This window comes from Hydra vulgaris, chromosome 03 (assembly GCF_038396675.1).
Source record: "Hydra vulgaris chromosome 03, alternate assembly HydraT2T_AEP".
Taxonomy (NCBI): domain Eukaryota; kingdom Metazoa; phylum Cnidaria; class Hydrozoa; order Anthoathecata; family Hydridae; genus Hydra; species Hydra vulgaris.
Genome location: NC_088922.1, coordinates 4447661 through 4472651, shown reverse-complemented (window position 1 = coordinate 4472651; position 24991 = coordinate 4447661). Strand labels below are relative to the sequence as shown.

Here is a 24991-nt window from a genome sequence, read left to right as displayed (position 1 = left end):
TTTTATTAGAAAGATTTGTGTTCTAAACTGCTACTATTTTTCAGGGTTCCGCACTGGAATAAATATTTTAAATTTATTTGATACGATGCTAGTTGATTAGGTTATTTCCAAAACGAAAATACATATAGTCCTTCGAGACATATAGTCCATTGAGCTTATAACATGTAACTTGGAATTGACTCGACAATTCCAAGTTGCATGAGTTCTCAGGAATCTCATGTTTTATTCATCAACTGCTGCTATTTATCAAAGACCCCCGTTGTGATTAGGTTGCAGTATACGACATAATAAAGAAATGCAGAAGCATCTGCACTTATTTTAACCATTCAAGTTTGGCTGGCACCAAATTAAATGAAATACAGAAAGAATGAGATTCCAAAATTTTAAAACCTTTATAACCAATCCAAGATGTTCAAACAAAATGGAATAGTACATATTTAATGTTGGATTGAATTGTGAATTTCAAAAGATTTATACAACTTTACACAGCAGACCACCCTCATTTAATAAATTTAATATTAGGTTCAAGTGAATTGGAATTGAAAATGTATTAGGACTTTAACAATCAGTTTTTATGATTACTGATACAGTCAGGAAATCAAAATCAATGTTTTCATCTGTAATTAGCCATATTCGTGCACTACACAATTTTCTTAAAAGCCTTGCAGATGATTCTAATCAATGAAGAAAATGCTAAGAGAGTCTATTTAAAAAAGATTCATGAGTAATGTTTCATTAAAAGGTCACTTTAATGTACTAGTGAGTAAAGAACATGTTTTGTCCACAACTGTTGATCTAAGGTATAAACTGTCACTTTTCCCTGATGAACAAAAATATTTGGCTAAAATCTGGCTTTTTTCCGAGATAAAGCAACAAATAAATTCACAAAAAGAGACTAATATGGATAATATGTCAGAAACAGATTCATCTTTGTCCGAAAGTTCGAATTCCTCACCAACCAATAAAGGTTGTCAGCCATCCACATCAGCTTTATATGCGTCAAATTTAACAATGACAATCGCAAAAAGTTATCTTAGTTGTTATGAGCTAGAAGAAGAAAGAAAAAGTAACCCTAAAAGAAAAAAGCAAAGAAAAAGTATAGGAATAATAGATAAAGAGATAAAAAGAAATAGATTGTTTTATAGCTGGGAAAGGAATAGGTAAATTAGAAAATAAAGAAGCAGTGTTAAAATGGTGGAGCTATAATAAGGATTACCCAGGGCCGTAGTGAGATCAAAAATCCTTTCGGGCAAGGAGAAAAATGCCGCCTTAAATTCAATAACTTTTTTTTATGTTTAATTTGATTCAAATTTTGATAAATCTACTTAAAGCACATTTAAAATCAACTTTATATTGTGCTTTGTGGTTGAAAGTCAATGAAAAAAATACCAGGCATTAGTTTTTTTAATAAATATTAAAATTAGACACATTCAAACAAAATTTATTTTTCTAGCTTTCAATGATGCAAAGTTATCAATAATTTCATTGTAACACAGAGTTTTTGCCAGGGGGTTTTTAATTGACAAAATGGCAAGATTAGTCAAACGTTCTTGACCCATGGAGGATCTTAGATAATTTTTCAAAAGCTTAAGTTTGATAAAGCTACGTTCACATGATGCCACAGTGACGGGTCGTGTAAGAAAGATTCTAATAGCAATTTCAATGAAAGGGTATACCTCAGTCAAAGAATAGGTGTGCATAAATTGCAAGATTTTCAATGGATTTGCGTTTTTTAAATCTGGAATCAGGACACTGTCTTGAAACTTAAAGCTTTCAATTTCAGATAGAAATTGATTAGCATTAAGATCACGAACATATTTTTGACAAAGTTTATCTCCACATTTCTTCAGATCTTCAACTGACATACTTGCAAGAGAGTTACCAATTAGAAACTTAAAATCTGATGAAATCTCAGCCATTGTTTCAAATCTCCAGTGTAATTGTGTAATTATACTGTCAAGGACTATGTTACAATTAATTTCAAAATCTTTTTCTGGAAGTATGTGTGAACTTTCTTCCCTTGTTTCATCATCAAACATCCTTTTTGCTTGTAAAAATAAAATTGACATTTTTTTCATTGTAATATTGCAAATGACATGGCTTAGTTTGCCCAAGTTTTTTAATTAAATTTATTTGTGATTTGACTTGAAAATCCATCAATAAAAATATTTTTAACTGGTTGTTCTGTTTGATCTTCGCTTTTTTTAATCCATTTTGCAAACACCTTTTGTAATTTTTTGTCACTTTCAAGATGTTGCTTTTTTAACTTTTTGAAAGCTGAACCAGATAGCTTTGTTCTTTTTTTTTGATGGTGACGTAATAGATTTTAAAACTTTTATTTCAAAATATTTTACTTTTCTTGACAAAGAAAGAATGAAAGTTTCTGTGTGCGACTAGGTATAATCAATAAATACAAATGCAATTATTTTGCCTCGATTTCTTTTTTAAAAGTTCTCAAAAAACTGCGAATTGAAATTATTTTCATTAAAAAATTGGTCGTAAAAGTCATTAAGTAAAACATTATTTGTAGTTTTGAAAACATTAAAGTGTTGCGTTCCAAAATCTATTGTTTGTTTAGCCATTTGTAAGAGTAATTAATTCTTACGCTTAAAAAAAAAATTAAGATATTTTTTAAATTCGCGACAATTAATTTAGTTATATTTAGTCGGTGCGTATTTACCTTAAGTAAACACGCACCGACTAAATATAACTAAATTAGCACAGTTTTTTCACTTCTTCCCATAGTTTCTTTCTCTCTTCCATAGTTTCTTTAGCGAAATCTTTGTTAATATATATTCCACTGCATTTCAGATTTTGTTTTAATTATTTAATTTTTTTTTAATTAATGTTTTAATTTCACTTTGGAAGTTATTTTAATTTGCATGAAGGTGCGAAAAAAATTATGAGGCGTGTCCAAAGGTTTTGAAACGCAAATTAAAATTATTTTGGTTTTGAGGCGTCTTTAAAACATTTCATATATTAAAAAATGTTTATTAAATTTTGAAATTTGCCGCCTTGCTAATTTGCCGCCCATGGCTGTGGCCTCGTTCGCCACCCCGTCACTACGGCTCTGGGATTACCATCCTCATATATGCTGTATAGCAAGAAAACTTTTATCAGCCCCTGCTTCATCTGTCTATTCAGAGAGACTATTCTCAGAGGCAGGTAACATTTTTGAGGAAAAAAGAGCTCGTTTTTTGCCAAAAACTGGAGAGCAGCTCTAATTTTTGCACCGCAATATTTCTAAATTTCCAAAAATCATTACTTAATTATTTTTAATTCTTAATTGATTATTGCAAATAAAAATTCATTGCGCTCATTTATAAACTTGTATTTTTTATATAGGTTTAGCTATTGTTATTTGTTTCCCTGTAGGACAATTACTTTTTGATTTAATTTACACTGTCTGTTTCATATGTATTAAAAAATATAGTTGAAAAATAAATTCCGGCATTCTGGCTTTATTTATTGTATTTCTGGCCGGAACCGGAATGAACTGAATACCACAAAATACAGCGTAATTCCGGTACACCCCGAGTTTAAGTACAGTATTGATGTCATTTTCTTTTTGTTTACGAAACAAAAGGTTTCAAGCATAGTCCCAAGGTGGTTGAACTTTCATCTGTTTTATATAGGATTGAAAATAATGATAAGTTACTTTAAAATATATAAGTAAAATTTTATGTCTTACTTAGGCAGTTGTTAACAACTGCCTAAATAAGACATAAAATTTTATCCATAACATGTTATGGACGATTTTATGATAAAGTATTGTAAAGTAGTTTATAAAAATATTAGAAAACCCCCTTTGAAAAACACAATTTTATGGTATTTTGTTGAGTTTTTTTATTTCAAAGTTAAGTAGTAACTATGATAATTTGTTTTCAAAATTTTCCAAAACTGTTTAAGGTGGTAGTACCCTTAAAGAGGAAAAAAATTTAAAACTTGATATTTTTTAGGAACATTTATGTTTTTCTGAAGTGTTAAATTAAATTATTTCAAAAAGTAACAAAATTAATTTTTTTTAACCCCCTGCTTGGTAACAATGCGCATAAATTTAGGGAAAAAAATGGACTTTTTTTAACAAGAATATCTTGGGAACCATTCATGTTTTACAAACCAAACTTTATAAGTAGTTTTATATATGTTCAAAAAATGTGCTAAATTAAAAATTATACAATAAACAACATTTAATAACTTTAAAATCATTAAATTATATCAATAAAAAGAAAAAAGTATAAGTACAGCTTGCTAAAATTCAAAATTTAATACTTTAACATTAAAAAAGTTGATTTTCTTTGGTTCAGCACATCACAAATACACTCAAGAATAATTGCTGAAGATTTGAAAAAATTTCATTGAGCGGGTAAAAAGTTATCTTTGTTAAAAAATTAAAAAATTCACAAAAAGTTAATCGCAAATAAAACGCAATTTAAAAAAATGCTAAAATTACATTAAGTTTTTTACAAAATAAAAGCCACCGCTACTGTATGCAATATCTTTTTCTTTATTATGTTGGTCAATAAAACCTTTCTAAGGAACAATTTAGTCATAAGCACAAAAAAAACTATAAAAATTAGACTTGTATTTTTCAAGATATTGCGAGAAATATATCTCCAAGGCCCGTTGCTAAGGCGCTTTATGATACAGTATCTAATCTATTGAGGCCTTTCAACTTATTTTTTTAAACTTTTTTTTTATTATTATAAGAGTAGACATAATAAATGAAGGAAAATTGTAAAAATTTAAATTTAAAAAAAAAAATTTCAGCCGGTTTTTTGGGGTACTACCACCTTAATCTTGTTATTTGCAAAGTATATTGATGTTCATTGTCGTTAGCTTTATTTAAGGCTTAACGTTATTGGGAATCCGATCCCTAAAGCGGATGGGGCATTTTAAATATCTATTAAATTGGCGTACAAGTTACTAAAAACTGTAAAATTATATATAAAAAGGTTTGAATAAATATTTACAGTACTTTACAATATTTATTTGATATAAAGATGTTACTAGTTATTGAAATGTAAATAAATTTTTTTTGCTAAATTTGAACTGTTCAAAAATATAGTCAGTAACAAAAATAAAGAACTAATGATTTCGAGTAGTTATCGACCGAAGCCGAAATTTGATCCGATACCGAAAGTACCGAAATTTCGGTTCAATGAAGCCGAAACCAAAACTAAAATTTCGGCCGAATCCGAAACCGAAATTTGAAAAAGAATGTAAAAAATCCTGAACCTTTTATGATCACCGAGTTAAAGCAAAAAAACTATTTTACACATATCTAAGCAATCACCATGTAACATAATTTGATAAAAACTATAATATGGCAAGACATTTTCAATAATTAAATTAAATAATTGAAATATTTGCTCAACAGATTAAAGTTTTTTCCATGTTTTATGGCAAAAGTCTGTTTCTTTCATTTGAAAGAATGTCTCCAGCAGTTAAAAACAACCTTTTAACTTTGGTAGATGTTGATGGAGGTCTAAGTTATCTCTTTGCTACTTTTGACAAACCAAACTTTGCTTTTAATGTTGTTTTCTAATATATATCTATGAAACTTCAGACCTTCTTCGGAGTTTGAATCAATTTTTGAGATGTTGTCAACCCAACCAGGCATTGCAATTTGCAACATTTCAGCCCTCTGCCGGTTTGTTCTGGTGTCAAATAAGGATACTGTTCTTTTTTAATTGTAATAGGCTCAACTTGATCTGAAGTTGGTATATTTTCAGGACTGCCAGTAGTTGTGAGTATTGGTTTTTCAGTAAGGAGATTTTTTAGAGTAAACGACTTTTTAAATGTGATGATAGTCCGCTAAGTGATTAAAGTTTTGGATTGTGCGATCAACGAGATATTTTCAAATTGCAGATATTGCAAGTTCCGTATTTGAAATCACTAGCTGTCACAGTAAAATAATTCCATAAACCAGTTTTTGATCGATTATTTTCCATTGTAAAATTTAACACTGAGAAACTTTTAATGAAATTATTGATTTTGTTTGCTTCACTGAAATGTTAATTTATATAAAGAATGATTTGAAAATAGTAACATGAAACTATTATGTAACGTGATTTTATTTAAAATTTCTACAATTGTTATAATTAAAAATTGATTTACTAACAAACGATTACAATTAGTAAATCGTGTTGATCCCACCCTAAATTTAAACAAAGTTATCTAAACTTAAAAAAAATCTTGTAAAAGTTTTGGTTCATTTCGGTAGCGGTTTGAACCAAAATTTCGGCCGAAACAGGAAAAGTAAAAAATTGTTGAAGCAGAAATTTCGGTTTCGGTTTCGGCGGAAACTTTGGCCGAAGCCGAAAGTTTCTGTTCATTAATTTTGAGTGTGTTTCGAGAATGTTTAAATAAGTGCTTTTAAGTCTCACTTGTTACAACCTTGCTAGGATACTTTTGACTTTATGAATCAATAAACTAAAAAATGAGAGGGGAGGGGTCAATTTGTAAAACGCAACGACCGGTTTCTGAAAAATAATAAAATATAAGGTCCTTAAAAACTAAAATTCTTCAGTTTGAATTGTGTCAAATACCCCACTAGCCGAATAAATTCGTCAAAAAAGCAACTATAACTTGAAAATCACCTTCTTTGTGGGAGTAGAACACTCCCATCCCCCACACACCCTTCCCCTAAAATTGTTTTTGTACGCAATCTTTACGCATAAAAAATCGTTGTTTTAGGGTTGCCAAATGTCCCGATTTTACGAAGGAGAATTCTGTGCCAAATATGTAAAAATATTTTTTTTACTTAGTTCTCCTTCGTAAAACCGGGACATCTGGCAACCCTAGTTGTTTCCTTAAAACACTCTACAAAAAGTATACTCAATAAAACTTTATCTAAAAAAGATTTTAATCTTTGTATTATGTGAATATTTTACATCGTGGTTGAGAGAAACGAACTTTACAAAACTTTGTAATAACTATAAGTTTATTGCAATAAAAAATTGTTGAAAATTTCCGGAAATTTGGAAAAAAATTTCATAGAAAAATTTCCCAAAATAATTTCCCAGAAAAATTCGGGAAATTTTTACGAAATTTACCCGGGTAATGTTCGCCAATTTTTAACTCTACTTTTGATATGACAGGGAAATTCAACAAATTTTTTAGCTTGATAACTTTTTTTAGACTTAAAAAACATTATTAACATTTAAATCAAAAAGTATTTGCGTTTACCTAGAAGCTTTTTGCGTTTTATTATTTAATTCGAAGTTAAAAAGGAGGTAGATTTATGTGGATTTTATTTATTTTATATATAACAGTGGTATAATTTATATTGGAATCATCTACAAGTTTTACTGATTTCTCAGTTTAAAACATGTGGATTTTAAAAAAGATATAATTAAAAAAAAAATATTATGTTACTAGTTGCTTTTATAAAATACAAAAATACTAGCTAGTTTATTTAAATCATCAGTTGAGCGGCATAACATAAAACAAACGGCAAACTGGTTATGACAGTACACACACACACACACACACACACACACACACACACACACACACACACACACACACACACACACACACACACACACACACACACACACACACACACACACACACACACACACACACACACACACACACACACTCACTCACACACACACACACACACACACACACACTCACACACACACACACACACAAATATATATATATATATATGTATATATATATATATATATATTTATATATATATATATATATATGTATATATATATATATATATATATATATATATATAAATATAGTTAAAAAATTAAAAACGTTTTTAATTAAGGTTTTTATGTTTACGATGTTATTTATTTTTTACATGATTATATCAAAAATTGTAACATTGTTCAGGGTCGTCCCGAGGAGGTCTTGCATGAGAGGAAGGGGAGGTGTTGTATGTATTTTTTGCCAACTAGAGGCAAAAAAAAAATAGGTCCTCAAGATTTGCAATATGCCATCTACAGTTCCAAACTTGCTTAATGTGCTCACTCAAATGCTTATATTACAGCTTTAGGAGTGGGACACCCCCTACGCCCCCATTCGGAACAACCCTGACTGTTTAATCAACAAAATAAAAGTTAATAATAGTAATTAAAATATATATTAAAAAAAAAAAATCAACAATGAAAAGCATTTCTGTACTTTGTTTATAAGTTGTTAAAAACTTGTTTAAAAACATAAAAAGCACTAAAATATCGTTATTTAAGTCCTTTCACAAACAATAGATAGTTTTAAGTCTACTTTTAAACAATGTAAAAAATTTAAGTTCTCATTTAGTCTCCGAGAACAAGAATGCATAAACCAAAACAATATATTTGTTTTATGCTGCTTATCTGCAGTTTGCGTGATTCTACTTTTTAAAAATATTCATACAGTATGATAACTAAATACACATACAGTATGATTTGTAATTTATTAATTTAAATAAATGATAAAGAACTATACCATTGTTAAAACTTAATTTAAATTAATAAAAAAATGTCCATTAATTGTAAAGCTTTAATTAAAAAGATATAAACCAGGCTCTGTTTGCAAAAAGAATTTTGCAGAAAACTTTATGTAGCTTTTTAAAATATTGTTACAAGAGACTTCAAGGGTGGATCCAGCATTTTTTGGCCTTTGAGATAGCTAACTTCCAGACATGGAGCAAACTTGAAACATTTATATGTTTATACTTATGTCAAATAAGGATGCTTTGCAAAAAGTTGCGCTGATTTGATACTGGGAACAAAAAAACCTATAAAATTGTTGCCCCATGCCTGCAATGTAAGAGCAACAAGTTGATAAAAGATTTTTTATACAAAAAATATTTTATCAATTTGTTGCTCTCAAGTTTAGGGCAAATTGGAGGGGGGGGGGGGTCCAATTATGGTTCCAATCCTCAAAATTTTTTGAAAATCATCCTTTTTTTATATTAGTTGTTTCTAATGCCAAAATATGGCTCTGTCATCCCTGTATATATATATACATATATATAAATCAACTTGTTTCTCCACGCAGCCGCCTTGTTTGTCAAGGTTTGTGTTTTGGAGTTATAGAGTTGTGAGAGGGTTATAACCACTATTATGTAGCCTCCTCATCAAAGGAGACTACTTAATAGTGGTTATAACCCTCTTACTGACATCTAGTAAATAGTGGGCTAATCAGGTAACCAAGTTACTTAACTTTTAGTATAAGGATCTCACCGAACAAAATGGTTAATCTAACCATTAATCATATTTTGCTAGGGGTCCAGGATGACCTAACCACGGGCCTAAATTAGATTATTCTTAAATTAATAATAATACTAGTTCACCGCCAACTTAGTGCTTGAGTAGTAGTACTACGCAAAAATATGTAAAAAATTTATGGAAACATTAAGATGATTTAAAATTCCTATGAAAGTTTTATTGATCCAATTAGAACAAAAAAAAAGACTGTTGCTTGAATTAAATGCTTCGCAACTTTGCAAAGCAACAGTCTTTTTTTTTTTTTAGTAATTAATGATTTTGTAAATTATTGAATGTTTATTTTTAAAAAAGTAATCAAGTTTTATAATGCTTAGGGTACTGTTCAGGGTATTGTTCATAAACTTCGTTTTTAACCATTAGATTTATAATATATCGAGTGGTCAAAATTTTAAAATTATAAAAACCAAAAAAAAAAAAAATTTAAAAACCAAATGTTAGAAACAGTATCTTTAATAGCTAATAAACCTTAATTAGGTTTATTAGCTGATTATATGAAACAGTATAATGTTAAAACTTAAGGTCCTTAGGTTTATAATATTATATTGTTTTATATTAATACAGTTTGAAATATAAATCAGATAAATACTGTGTTTTTATAATTCATGTAAAAGTGCTTGAAATTACCTGTAAATATAATTGTAATTTAATTTTTGTAGCAGACGTTCATGTTGTGTATTCTAGTTAATTAAAAGTAATCATTTTAACATATATAAAAATAACAATAACAACAATAAAAATAGTATTTTCATCTTTCTAAGCTTTATTCTTATCTAACAATAAGCTAAACGGAGCCTTAATCTAAAATCTCATTTAAGCGTTTTTAAATAATGAAATGTTAAAAAAAAATTTTTTGTAACAAAAACCAAAAGATGTTTTAGTTTTAAATAAATTATTAAATTTTCAATAAATTTTTTTAATAATGGAACTAAAGTGTTGTTCCAACAGAAAGGCACTACCACTCATGAGATGGATGTGGCAAAGCAAGGGCTGATACAATAACAATAGCTTTTGATAAACTCTAGCATGCTAGACTTATCCATTAACGCATTTCATATGGCGTTGGTAAGTTTTTAAAATGTTTGAATCATTTTTTTCTAACCATAATATTAAATTTGTGCATGAAGGTCAACAATCTTTTTCATTTCCAGTATTTTCTTGGTTACCACACTGTTCCATTCTTAGTCCTATTTTATTTCTCATCTATGTTAATGATCTTTCTGACAATCTTGCATATAAAGCAGTTCTATTTCCTAAATCCGCTCAATGAAACTGACCTTTTATAGAGAACTTACTGTCACTGTCACTGGATTATGTTTTCTATCAGAAAGTACTACTGCATACTGTTGTCATAATAAGGTTCTTCAAGTGATACCCTTTTCGTTCAAGATAAGGTCCTAAATTGTGTAGCAACTTTAGTTAGATCTGCTTTAGCAGCCAAGCTTGAGCTTTTGTCTCAAGTAGAAAGATGCAATTTTGTTGAATAATGAATCATGCAAGAATTCGTTTAGGTAGATGGAACATGAAAACTTGATGAAAGCTAGTTTGAGCTGTGATCATGATATTATTTGCAGAAAAGAAAAATCTCTTTTTCTTTTCTGCAAATAATATCATAGTCACAGGTCAAACTAGCTTTCATCAAGTTTTCATGTTCCATCTACCTAAACGAATTCTTGCATGATTCATTATTCAACAAAATTGCATCTTTCTACTGTATCTGCCTTTCATGTTCTCAATTCTTTAATTTTGTTTACCTCCTACTTTAATAATGGAGTTAATATTGGAGTTCTCTATCATCTTTGTATTTTCCTGATACAATTTACAGTTTTTTAAGTTTTCTATCAATCATTGTAATATTCTTTGTTTTCTGGTAGCTCTCATTAATCATTCTAACATTCTTTGTTTTCTGTTAACGCCCAACTCAAATGATGGTTGCTTGAAACCTTGTAATCTTATGAATAAATATATATGTTAAAAAAAAATTTCTTTTTGATGCACTTCATTAAGTTTAAAGCAGAGATTAGAAAGCAACCCCATGTGGTTTATGTTTTCATATAAAGTTTATTTTAAAAGAATTCAAATCATAACTGAATATTAAAAAGATGATAATATTAGTTAAACTTTTTTTAATATCTCTCTATATATATATTTTTTTGTATATATACTTTTAACTACAGATTAAAGTTTTAGCTTAGCCTTCAGCTTTATTTTTTAATATAATTCATATTCAGTATAAAAATTCTCTATTATAACTACTCATTAAAAGACAGGGAGTAGAACTCAAAATTTCAAGAATACCAAATTTGTTCAAAAATGACATAATAATTTATGTGCAACACAGGCCTTGTTAAGAATCATTCAATGCTCTCATTTTATGTCTGTATTGATGATTTGTCATTTGTGCTCACCAATTTTACTTTAAGCAAAAACTTTTTATTTTTAGATTATTTAAATTATCTTTTAATATTATTTATGTGATGTTTTTTCTAAAAATATTTATTCATTAAAAAAAGAATTTAACCACAATTGTGAATATATATATATATATATATATATATATATATATATATATATATATATATATATATATATATATATATATATATATATATATATATATGTATATATATATATATATATATATATATATATATATATATATGTATGTATATATATATATATATATATATATATATATATATATATATATATATATATATATATATATATATATATATATATATGTATATATTTACATTAAATATGGTTTGGAAAATTAAAAATTTAAATTTAGTTTTAAATAAATGTAAAATAGTTTGTAAAATGTAGAATGTAAAATTTAGTTTAAAAGGAATGTAAAATAGTTTTGCAATATTTAGTAAAAAAAACTTTTTTTCTTATTATCTGCTGACTAGTTCGTTATGTTAAAAGTCTCCTTTTAAATTTTATGTTTAACATAACTCTCTTTTTTTTTGTGATTATTCGTAACATTCTTTTTAAAATAAGGTTTTAAAAGTTGTGAAAAAAGATCATAGATTAAAATGTGTGAAAGCAACTAAAATCTTTATTTTTGTTTTGTTTTATAAAAGGAAATCTTACTGGTTGCAGATAAAATCTATCAATATAATGTTTATAATCTTTTTAAAAAATAGTGCATTAAATAAAGTAAAAAAAAAATTAAGATAAAGCAAACAAAAGATAATGTTATGGATAAGATTGTTTTAAAAAATAAGTTATTAACAAATTTTTTTCAAATACGGAATTTATATTTTATCAGTAATTTTTGTTATAAATTATATTGTTTAAATGATTTTTAAGGCAGTTTAAAATTAAGTTTAAGTAAAATGTGATTTTAAATACCTTAATGATGTAATTTAAATTTTAACAATTAAATTATCAGAGCTGATTTAAAGAATCGTTTATTAGCTTGAAGTATTTTGTTTATGCAATAAAATCTCATAACAAGACCTGGTAATCAATATGAAACAAATAGAAGCTTGATGACACATTGTTTAATCACCTAAGGTACTGAAAATAAATATATTCTTATAAAGCCAGAATTAATAGATTGATAGATTAAAAAATTTACAAAGATAAAGCAAATTCAAGCTTTTATATAGATCAAAATGTTAAATTTAGTTGGTAACTAATATATGTTATAAATTATTTTAATATATTGGATTTAAAATTTCTTTTTCTCTGTAGAGCTTGTTGAGAATTTTTATTTAAATTTTTGTTTAAAATATAACCCATTTTGATTTTGTTCGAAATTGAAGTAAGAATTTTGTGTCATTCCAGTTTAACTCAACTTATCAGCTGTCGGAATTAGGAAAATTAAGGTCAGCAATAATTTGCCTACCTTAATCTTTCAAAGGTTACCATCAAGACAGCAAAAAAAATTTGATACAGAGTTTTTACCATAAACCATAGAAATAAGGTTGGCGATTTTTTACCAACCTCAAACACTTTAGGTCAGCATTGCTGAATGCCAACTCAAATTCCAATGGCTGACTTATGCTTGATACCACACTAACTCAGATTTTAAATATTTTTTGCCATGCAAGCTTGCATTTATAAAAATTTAGCTTTCAATTTTTGATATGCAAGGTTGCATTATGTAAATAAAACTTTTTTTACATAATGCAATTTAATTTTTAAGGTTCATAGATAGTCTCACATGATTTCTTTCTAAACCGATTTTTAAGCAATTTTCATTTTTGAAACAAATTTTGACTTACAGCTTTCGACTTTTAAATTCAATTTTTTTAGATGAATTCAAAAGTGCAATAGCTAAAACCAAAATAAAAACTTTCATATAAAAATTTATTTCAAAATGGTTTAACAAATAAAAAAAATACTCACTTTTTATTTTACAATTAAGTATGCTAACATTAAAGGGGTTCCCAAGTGCCGAGACAAATTTTGGTCATTTTTAAATAAACCTCAGAAAATAGACATCTAAACAGACAGATCTAAACGTTGTCTTCTAAGGTTTATTTGTATATTTGTAATAAGCTGTGAAATAGGTATAAAAGATGGAGTAATTTGTATGTCTTACAATAGGTTAACCTGTTCAACTGGAATGACTGGTTGAGTCTGGCCATTCTATTTAAGCGACCAATTAAAGGAAAAGTTATTGCAATTAGTTACCTGCCATTGTGATAAAAACTTTTGTTGTAAGCAAAATTAAGTCTTGCTTTTTTATTAGTATTTTTGTAGTTATTTTTAGTAATTTAAATATCTTTCAATTTTTTTTTTAAATATTGTCAAATCAATAAGACTGATCAGACAGATCTAGACGGATCATTTTAAATGTAAATGAAAATTATATACTTTAAGAAATACATCTAACTTTTATTAACTTGAATTTATCTCTTATTTGTTAATTGAAAGGTTTATAGATCTTATTAAAAATCATGGATATATCAAGGAGCATGGGTTTAAACTATATCGTGAAAGCTAATCCTGTTAAAAATATTAATGCTAAATATTTATGTAAAATTTGCACTAAAGTGCTATATAATCCTATTCAAACGGGGTGTGGTGAAAGATTTTGTGAAAGTTGTGTAAAGTTTACCTCAAGGTATGTTCTATATATACTATATATACTTATATAAGTTATTACTATATATAAGTTATATTTATAGTAAAATCCTTGTTTTTTTAGTTTAATTTAAAAAAATCATTAATGCAGTAAACTACTTAGAGTTATATTTTGATAACCAAATATCTCTATAAAATGAATTTTTATGTTTTTATTCTACAATTACAATTTTATGGGTGTAAATTTATATAGGAATAATTTCAAGGTAAAATTGCAATATAATTGAAGTATTATGTGCAACCTGGCAGAATATGATGAATTTATTTGAAAAATTTTATTTGAAAGCTCTGGGAATAAGCTTTAAGCTCTTATTAAAATTACCTTTTATCTTGAAATCTTCTAAATTTCTATTTTTTTAAATCTTCTTCAGTAAGTTAAAAATGTAATCAAATCTCTTTTTTTTCAGGTTCACACTTGATTTTTTATTCTTAATAAATTGAATATATAGATTATAGTATAAGATGATACTGCAATTGTTGTTTTTATAATAATTACATTAAAGCTATTTGCATTTTTGACATTAACTTATTCTTATAACATTATTAAAGAGTGTAGCCAATTTTCAATTTAGAATTTGGTTTGAATGAAGTTAATTTTTGATATTTAACAGAATTTATTTTGTTAAAAATAAACTAGAAATAATGTCTAAGTATTAAAGTAAATTTCAAGACTTGTAACTTATTAAAGATGAGTTCAAATGCTGGTTGAAAAGAGATAAAACGGATGAAATAAATGCATTTTGTAAAGTTTGTTCAAGGTCCTTAAGCATTGCAAAGCAGGGGTATAGGAATATAAAGCAGCATGCTAAAGAGAAGAAGTATGTGGAAAAATCCATGTTGATAGCGGTAAGATACTTTTAAAAAGTAACTAATCTGAAAAAGCTAACCCTCCAGAACAGAAAACAACTTAAAAGCAAACAAATTTGGTTGATTTGATATCAAGAGATCAGACATTATATGTAGAAGTGTTTTGGTCACTAGAAGTTTTAAAATGTAAATATTCATGCTGTTCTTCAGAATCAAATAATAAACCGTTCTGTTCCTTGTTTCCAGACATTAAAGTTGCCCAAAATATCACCTGTGGAAAAGCAGTTACCTTTTATGTCACAATGTTGCTCCTTTTTTTAAATAAATATAATAATTTCTAAATATAATAATTGGTTAAGCTCTTTAGTTCATAGTAAAGTCATCTATTGAATATTGGAGTGTGTAGTCTCCATACCCTTCATCATTCTTTCTAATGTATAGAAAAGGCTACAGACTGAAACATTAAGAAGTTACTTTTTTATCTTTATAAAATATTTGATGAGTCTCCTTCCTGCCGTGCTAACTATAAACATCTAACAGCTGCTACTTTTTAGAATACCCTCTAAAATTCTACCATTCCATTGGAACTTAGATTTTTTGAGGAATTTGCAGTATCATTAAATGATTACTTCATCACTTTTTAAACTGGCCATCCAATAGTGTTTCACAATCCAATAGTGTTACAATAGTGTTACAAAATCACTAAACTACATACTTGGTAATTTGTGTAGAGGATGCATTAAAAAAATTGGCAGAAACTCTGTATATAACCTGCTCAAAGTTAAATTTACTGATAAAGTTGGTTAATTTACTGATAAAGTTAATTAATTTAATGATAAAGTTAATTAATTTACTGATAAAGTTAATTACTTTACTGATAAAACAACTAACTTTATCAGTAAATTAATCAACTTTATCATTAAATTTAACTTTGAGCAGCTTATATACAGACTTGTTATTAGATTCTGATGAAAAGCAATAAATTAAAGTTAGCAATCTTCAGCCTGATGCTTTACAGTTCTTGTCCTGTTTATGCATACTATATTATGTATACAAATGTTAAAGTATATCGAGGAATAGTTTTGTTTGAAGGACTTCTTGTTTGTTTGATGAAATTGGCTGAGCTGTTAACAGCTTTATTAGACTAAATGTCTGAAAAATAGTTTTTTAAAAAAAAATAGTTTTTTCAAACCAAGGTTTGAAAAAACTGCAATAAATGCCGAATAAGAATATTCAAATTTTTAAAATTTTGTTAAGCTAACACAAAACTGTTCAAAGAATTTGATGAACCCAAAAAATCAATTGGACTCATTTTTTTGGAAGCACATTGTCCTAGTTCTCCTTTCTTCTACCAGGAATCCTCATTTCAGATCTGCAAAATTTGTTAACGTCAGGAAGATTATTAGTTTGTAAAAAATTGCTAAAATTCTTTATTTTTATTCAAGTTTTATATTTTTGCAAAGAAAATTCTCTAAACTCCACTTTTTTTGAAAGTTTTATGTCTTTACACTGCACAATGTAAATTTTGTGTCTCTACACTAGATTGGTTTTGCAGTATATTAATAAAATGTTTATGTTATTTACATAATATTTTCCTAATAATAATTATTAATGTATAAATAATAAATAATAAGTTTTTTTAAATAACTTTGATAATTTTTTTTCTTTTTTATAGTGGTAAAATACTCTGTCCTGTTGAAAATGTTGAATGTATTTCCTTTTATGACAAGTTTGCTGACAAAGAGATTCAGACACTAGAGTTTAAATGTCCATTTAATGAAAATTGTAATTGGTCTGGCAAGTTAATCAAATTGAAAGAAGTAAGCAAGTTTTTAATCAAATATAAATACAAATATTTTAAAAAATAAACGCAAAAATAAATAGTATCATATTTAAAACAAGTTTTTTTAATGTTTGTGAATATATAAAGTTTGGACAGTAATGCTAAGGTGAAGTTTTAAGTTTGACTTGAAAATAATATATTTAATAAGCAATTTATAATAATAAGCAATTTTTAAAACTTGTTTGATAGATGATCATTGTTTAAATATACTCACTCATATATTATGTAACATAATTATGGTACATGATTAATTATGTTAAATAAATTGTTATTAAATAGCTAATCTAAAAAAATGATACATTACATAGTTGTGAATTATTATTATGTTAAAAATCTTTATATTAACAGTTATAGCATTGAAAAAAAAATTTAGTCAATCAGACATTTGAACCATACATGCATTATCAAATAACATATCTTAAATAAATCATTACAAATGTCAATCTAAAAATTTGAAATTTGAAAAATATTGTACTCATATTCTTAAAACAACATTATCATATATAATATATAAGAAATGAAATTAAATTAAAAAATTGAAAAATAATCATTATACAGCTTCCTGATGAACCTGCTGAAGGTGAAACAGGCTGTAAAAGATATTTAGATTATATAAATATATATATATATATATATATATATATATATATATATATATATATATATATATATATATATATTTATATATATATATATATATATATATATATATATATATATATATGCTGAAGGTGAAACAGGCTGTAAAAGATATTTAGATTATATAAATATATATATATATATATATATATATATATATATATATATATATATATATATATATATATATATATTAAAATTAAAATAAAACATTTCTTTATTATTTATTGTCTTGCTGTTTTGTAATGATAAAATTTGTTATTATAGTTACAAAATTGTTATTAATGTTGTTTAGAAAAAGCAACATTTGCAAATTACTTTTTAAAATAGATTGTAAATGTATTTTAAGCCAATCAGAATGCTTAATTCAAACTCATGTGGATGAATATGGAATATGTTACAATCAGATTAAAATATAAAGTGCACAATTTGATTAGATTAAAATTCAAAATACTTACCATTTTATATTTTTATAATTCCTTCAATAAAAACATTAACCTGTTTTGAAATACACTTAATTTCAGTTCCTCCTCAATTTTTTAAATAATAAAATAAATATAAAGTTTTTAAAATGTATTAATATAATAATTATCACACCAAAAAACTTGATTTAAAAAGTAAGATAAAAACAGCAAAAAAAGTTTTGGATTTATTAATGACCTTGCTATGCTTGAGTTATAAATGAATTAATGGTATATAATACATTTTTAGTCTATTTTTAATATATATATATATATATATATATATATATATATATATATATATATATATATATATATATATATATATATATATATATATATATATATATATATAAATGCATTGTTATTAAAAGTTTATAGTTATAACGCTTCTCTTGAGAGTACCCGCAGTTAATGGTACTCACAATAGAAACAATCAAAAAATTATGTTTTATCTTTTATATTAGCAAGCAAATAAAGCATATAAACATAAATTGGCAGCAAATCGATGTTGACATTAAAGCATAACTTATATTTACTACGTAATTAAGTTTACTAATTAACATAACTTAAATTGTATTTTTTTTAATAAAAAGAAGGTCCTTTAAATGTGGACCGGTATGCCCAAAAAATTTCTGGATATGCCACTGTATATATATGTATATATATATATATATATATATATATATATATATATATATATATATATATATATATATATATATATATATATATATATATATATATATATATATATAGCTATTGCTGTCTTGCTTTAGTGATCGAACACTAATGCTGACCATGCAAATAATTTTTTTATGCTGACAACTTGACCATGACTGTTTAGGTGATTTAAACATTTCACAAATGCGCTGAAAAATGAAACGCTAAACAGTTTAGCTAAGCGTTTTGAAGTCTTCTTTTCTTAAGTCTTAAACTAGGAAAAAAATTAAAAAAATAAAAATAAAAATTCCTTACTAAAAAGAAAACTTATAAGCTTTATATAAAAATCAAAAAACTGAAATTCAAAGTGAAAATTACATTTTGTTTTGTTTTTAATTGCGTTTGAAATGTTATAATGAAGTTAAGCAAAATGCTTTCACAAATTACTTCTAATTACTGTTCAATAAATGAGCAAGTTTTATTTGAATTATTGAAAAGTTAAAATAAATTATTGATACGAAAAAGATATATTTTTGAATCGAAGAAACATTTTTTTCAAAAAGTTTCAAAAAAAGAAATTTTTTTTTAAATAATAACCTTGTCTTTTTTAAATAGTAATTATTAATCATTTCATCATGTTTAATTTACAAAAAAAAAACAACTGTTAAACAATTTTTTATAAAAATAAAGCAATTAAATCACTCCATTGCATCGGGAAGATTTTAATTTGACTTATAATTTAAAGTAACTTAGAAATATAATCTTTTGAAAGACTTTTAGAAAGACATAAAAAATAGTTGCAAATGTTTAAATTGATCATGAAAAAAACATGCCTACTTGATTAATTTTTACTTTAATTTTTACTTTGCTAAATTAATTATGCGGTAGTGGTGTAGTGGTAAAGCGCTCGCTTCATAAGCGGGAGGTTCCGAGTTCGATCCCCACCATGTCTCTGGTAGTACTTGTTTCTCTGCGCAGCGGCCTTGTTTGTCAAGGTTCGTGTTTCGGAGTTATAGAGTTGAGAGAGGGTTATAACCACTATTAAGTAGCCTCCTCATCTGTAGTGGCTTTTTCGGCCTTGAGGAGGTGAATAACAAAAAAAAAAAAAAAAAAATTAATACTTGATAAATTGATCATGAGAAAAACATGCCTACTAAAAAAAAATTAAATATTTAAATTTACACAAAATGTGTTTATAATAAATGATCATTATAATTAATTTTTTGTTTTATTTAAAACCTTCGCGTAAAATAAAAACTTTAGAAAAGATCAAAGATTAAAAAGTTTTCTTAACATAATGATTTTTTATTGCATTTAAATTGTTAAAACATTAAAACAGCCATGGTCAAATTATAAAGAAACAAATAAATGCATGGTCAGTTAGTGTCCTATCGCACCCCATTTCTGTCCAATCCTGATAATATATATATACACACACGTACACATACACATATATCAGTGATGTATCCAGGGCCCTTTTTGACTCCTGTAAACTGGTTTGGGTGCCCAAATTTGATTCCAAACTCACTGTGCTCTTCTGAGACCGCCAGGGTAAATTTTAGTTTACTCTAATTTTTTTTGTTTATTTATTAATATTGGGGGTAGGTAAGTGTTTTAAAATAATTTTCAAAATCTTAACTAATTTTTAAACATATCTTTTTTTGTTAAAATAGTTTTTGCCTAAAATAACATATGGAGGAGGAAGAGTTAGTATAAGGAGGGCAGAGATTTTCTTCAAAATTAATAGGATATTGCACCTCTAAAACAATTTTGTTAAAAGAATACAAATTTGAAATGAAAAAATGAGAACTTTTATGATAAAATTGAGATAAATTCCAGAGTTAACAATATAATGTCAATGCAATAAATGTAATGGTTTAACATGAAATATTGAAATTCCTTATAAAATAATTCAATCATTTCAAAGTTCACAATAATTAAAAATTTTAAAAAGGAGAGAAAAGGACTACTTGAAACTAAATTATACCAAACTCAATCACAATTTTCTTAAGCTGTTTTGCATAATCATTGTGTTCCAAACGACGTTTGTATCACTTCCATACTTGATAGTGATAGTAGCGAGCACTTTTTCCTGCTTGCTCGGCATATACACCAAGCCCAAACTGACTATGCTGTAGAAAAGGAACAAGATAACATACTAAAATATGAACTTTCCAGCTAATATTTAATTGGTATTTAAACTTTTTGACAAGATGAAGCTGCAGATTTTCGAAAGCTTTTTTAAAATCTAAAACTGATTCAGCAATAGATTCTCCAATAAACATGCTAAAACCTTTTGTTTTAATAATTGAAAACTTTCACAGAGAAAGACAGCTAACTACTGCTTGGAGAAATATCATATTTGGTAATATAGAGGCTGCACTTAAAAGGTTAACTTCTAAATTATCTAATTCTAAATTATCTAATTTATCTAAAAGTCTCTGTGAATTTTTACCATCCAAACCAGTTCCATGGTAACCTCTAAAGGTTATATAATTCAACTTTAGCCACAAATCAAAATCAGGCCATAGTGTAATTAATATTCTTACAAACATAGAAGTAATATCAATAAGAATGTGTAACTCTGGTGGAGGAATGAGATGTTCTACTAAAGTTTCTAGAGGTTCATCAAGGTACACAACTCTAGGAGAAATACAGTTTTTAAGTTCAATCATGTGATTTTTTTTGCATCTATCTTCAACGAACTTGTTATAGTTGTTATGGTTTTTTTTTTTTATAATTCACCTCCCCAAGGTCATAAAGGCCACTACAGATGAAGAGGCTACTTGTGGTTATAACCCTCTCTCAACTCTATAACTCCGACACATGAACCTTGACGAACAAGGCTGCTGCGCGAAGAAACAAGTTGAGCGCGTTACTTCCAGGGTCATGGTGGAAATCGAACTCAGAACCACTTGCTTATAAAGCAGCGCTCTACCACTACACCACTACCGCTAATAAATACACTAACAGGGTTAAAATAATACACTAAAAGGGCTCTATTTAACGGTCAGACATCGGTCATTGTCCAGCTAAAACCTTAGATTGTCTGGTCAATTTACAAAGCAATTGGACATTTTGACCAACGTGAATTAAATTCTACAAAATAAAGCTTGGGCAGGAATGATGTGCAATCAAACGCATATGCTGACAATGTAAATGATTTTTTTTGTTTACAACTTGACCATGAATGTTTAGATGTTTGGATGATTTAAATGTTTCAGAAATGCGCTGAAAAAAGAAACGTTGAGCTAAACTTAAACTTGGAAAAAATTGAAAAAACTGAAGGTTAAGCAAAACATTGCCTTACAAAAAAGAAAATAAATTAGGTTTAAAATAAAACTAAAAAAACTTAAAGTTAAAATTACTTTTTGTAACGTTTTTAATTGCATTTGAAAAAATTTACATAAAAACTTTTTTTTAAACATTTAATTAGTTAGGCAAAACACTTTTACAAATTACTTCTATTGATTGTTTAATAAATGAACAAATTTTATTTAAATTATTGAAAAGTGAAATTAAGTTATTGAAAAGAAAAAAATGTATTTTTAAGTTATATAAACATTGGTTTCAAAAAGTAGCAAAAAAATGTTATTTAAAAAAATAATGTAGTCTTTTCAAAATCGTAATTTTTAATCATTTCACCCTTTATAAAGTAAGTCAAGTTTAATAAAAAAACTCTCAAACAATTCTTTGTAAAAATAAAAACAAAAAAATAAAGCAACTATATCATAGGGAGATTTAATTAACTTAGTCATAACTTAAAATAACTTGAAAAAAAAAACCTTTTAAAAGATTTTTTGAAAGACATGAAAAAATAATTTCAAATGTTTGAATTTATCATAAAAAATACATACCATTAAAAAAAATTTAAATATAACACTTAATTTACACCTGCGTTTTCTTTTTAAACGATCATTGCGATAATTATAAATAATTTTTGATTTTATTTAAAGCCTTCACGTAAAATAAAAACTTTAAAAAAAAAATTAATAATTAAAAGTTATTTGTAATGATATGATTTTTTTTATTGCATTTAAATTGTTAAAACCTCAAAACAGTTGTTGTCAAATTGTTAAGAAAAAAATAAAAAGTGTTGTCAGTTACAGCTTGAGAATTTAAGTCTATCTAAAAAACATGCAAAAATAAATTAAAACTACTTTGTTAAAAAACAAAAATCTGCGATGAAATATTCTTAGTAACAATGAAAGAAACTAAAACTTCACTGAACTAACGTTAAAATAAACTGAATAACATGACAAAGATTTCCATTGTGTAACTCGGCTCCTTAAAACCATAAAAATTATATTTTAAAAGTTTGATCGGACACTGTTTGACCCAAACATGCTTTGATCAGACATTTTGTCCAGGACTTTATAAAAAAACTAAGTTAAGCCCTGCACTAATATTTAATATGTCTATCGTAGGCTCTGCATTTACTAACATAGACTCTATACTAAATTTAAATTTTTTTTTACAGTAATTGAAGAAATAGTTTATTAACTACAATATTATATAAGTTATACAAAATTCTAAATTTGTTTAAGGAAATCATACCTATTGTATACAAGTAATTAGGACATATCTTATAATAATTTTATTAGCGATATCTTGATTATTTGCTGTGATCTGTTCAGATATTTCACTAATATCAGATGATCTTCTGAGTTAATGTTTGTTAATTTGAGATCTCATTCTAATTATTTAATTTTGATGTTTCACCCCTGTTCAATGCATATAAATTTGTTTTGTAATAATTACAAATGTTTTTTAAACAACACTCTTTTTCTACCTCATATTCTCTCCAAAATAAATTTAGTTAATAAATAAAGTTTACTGCGGGTATATTTAAATAAAGTTGTACTGCAGGTGTTACTTGAATAAGTTTATGTGATCCTTTTCCAAAGGAAATAAAGCAACATGCACAAATTAGACATTTTTTGTCGGTCATTTTGACAAAAAATATAAGTCTTATATGATCGCTTTAAACCATAGTAATAATTATTTTTATCTTTATTGCAACATTTTGTACCAATTTGAATAGATCATAAATTCATATAATGATGCAATTGATTTTAGACATTTTAATTAATTAAATCTAAAATTTCTATGTTTAAAAGTAATACGCTCTATCTTTTCTTGACTTAGAGGACTTTTGATTTAGAAGATTTAGAGGACTGTGCTGGAGAAAGTGTTACACCGACTATCTTATAGCGTGCTGCTATAAGGAAGTGTCACTACATCGAGTGAGGGTTTGGTTTGGGCAGGCAGTCTATCAAATAATAAAAAAATTAAAAAAAAAAGTTTTTCCGGCCTTTAAAATAATTTTTTTATTTTAAAAAAAACCTAAAACTGACCTGACAATGATAAAAAATTTTTTATATATAAAATAATGTAAAGTTATATATAAAAAAACTTTATTTTCAGCTGATTTCATTTTAGGCAATCTTCTAATGCATTTTCATATTTATATTGTCTTTTCTTTGTGTGAAATTGTAGGGAGAAAACAAAAATGAAAGACGGTTGTATGCGTGTACAAATTATATGCACATACTCACATAGTAGAAACATTTGTATGCAAAAAAAGAAATTAAATATTTTAGCTGTAAAAATATATAATAAATATATTGGCATAGTGCCTTGGTTATTATATTACACCGAATTTGAGGTAATTTTTGATAGCTCATTGCTTAAGTGTGCTGTCCTCAGAATCTACATTCTAACATTTCCATGGGCAAAATACATTTCAGTTTTTTCAGTCTTGTGTTATTTTAAATACAAACCATAAAAGTTTAAGCAAAAAAGCCATTTGTTAGAAGTTTTAAAAAAAATTTCTAACATTATACATATATTATACACAAAAGTTCCATATACCACCCACAAACTCAACTTATGCTAAAGATGTTTGTATCTAACATATCAACAAATATAATTTTTACATTTATGTAATTTTAAATGACATATTGTTATCACATATATATTTGAATATATATATGAATATTTCTTATACTTATAAAACGTCTTATACTTTATAAAAATATGCTGAGAGACTCTTTCTTGCCATCAGCTTGGGTTTAATGGCTTCCTTCAGCTCAAATGCACAAGTGGGCACTGCTATCACTAGTAAGCTCAACATTATTAATTAGATCAAGTTTGAACCCCCTCAGTTTAAGGAGTTTACAAATTTTATATGGTCATAATTTTTGAATCCTGTGAAATTATACTATAAAACTTAA

At 26.3% G+C, this 24991-nt stretch overlaps 2 protein-coding genes across 3 annotated transcripts in view; one reads left to right on the top strand and one right to left on the bottom strand.

The window, feature by feature from the left end:
• Positions 1-1430: 1430 nt before the first annotated feature.
• LOC136078404 (uncharacterized) lies at positions 1431-2039 on the bottom strand. Its single transcript, XM_065794176.1, has one exon. It carries the CDS (start codon positions 2037-2039, stop codon positions 1431-1433), a length of 609 nt encoding a protein of 202 aa, XP_065650248.1.
• A 5064-nt stretch (positions 2040-7103) lies between these two features.
• The window catches only part of LOC101238683 (TNF receptor-associated factor 2), a 30905-nt gene continuing 13017 nt past the window's right edge, over positions 7104-24991 (top strand). Inside the window, exons 1-4 of one of the 2 annotated variants that reach the window (XM_065792108.1) lie at positions 7104-7238; positions 13803-13915; positions 14133-14322; positions 16825-16969. In XM_065792108.1, the coding sequence (XP_065648180.1) occupies positions 14156-14322; positions 16825-16969 (312 nt within the window). In that variant the 5' untranslated portion in view covers positions 7104-7238; positions 13803-13915; positions 14133-14155. Of the gene's footprint in view, positions 7239-12631; positions 12765-13802; positions 13916-14132; positions 14323-16824; positions 16970-24991 lie in introns of those variants that run through there. The other variant, XM_065792109.1, reaches the window with a different exon arrangement.

What these genes read in the sequence shown, in the direction of transcription:
- LOC136078404 (XM_065794176.1), bottom strand. Translation starts at nt 2,039, where the DNA reads ATGTTTGATGATGAAACAAGGGAAGAAAGTTCACACATACTTCCAGAA.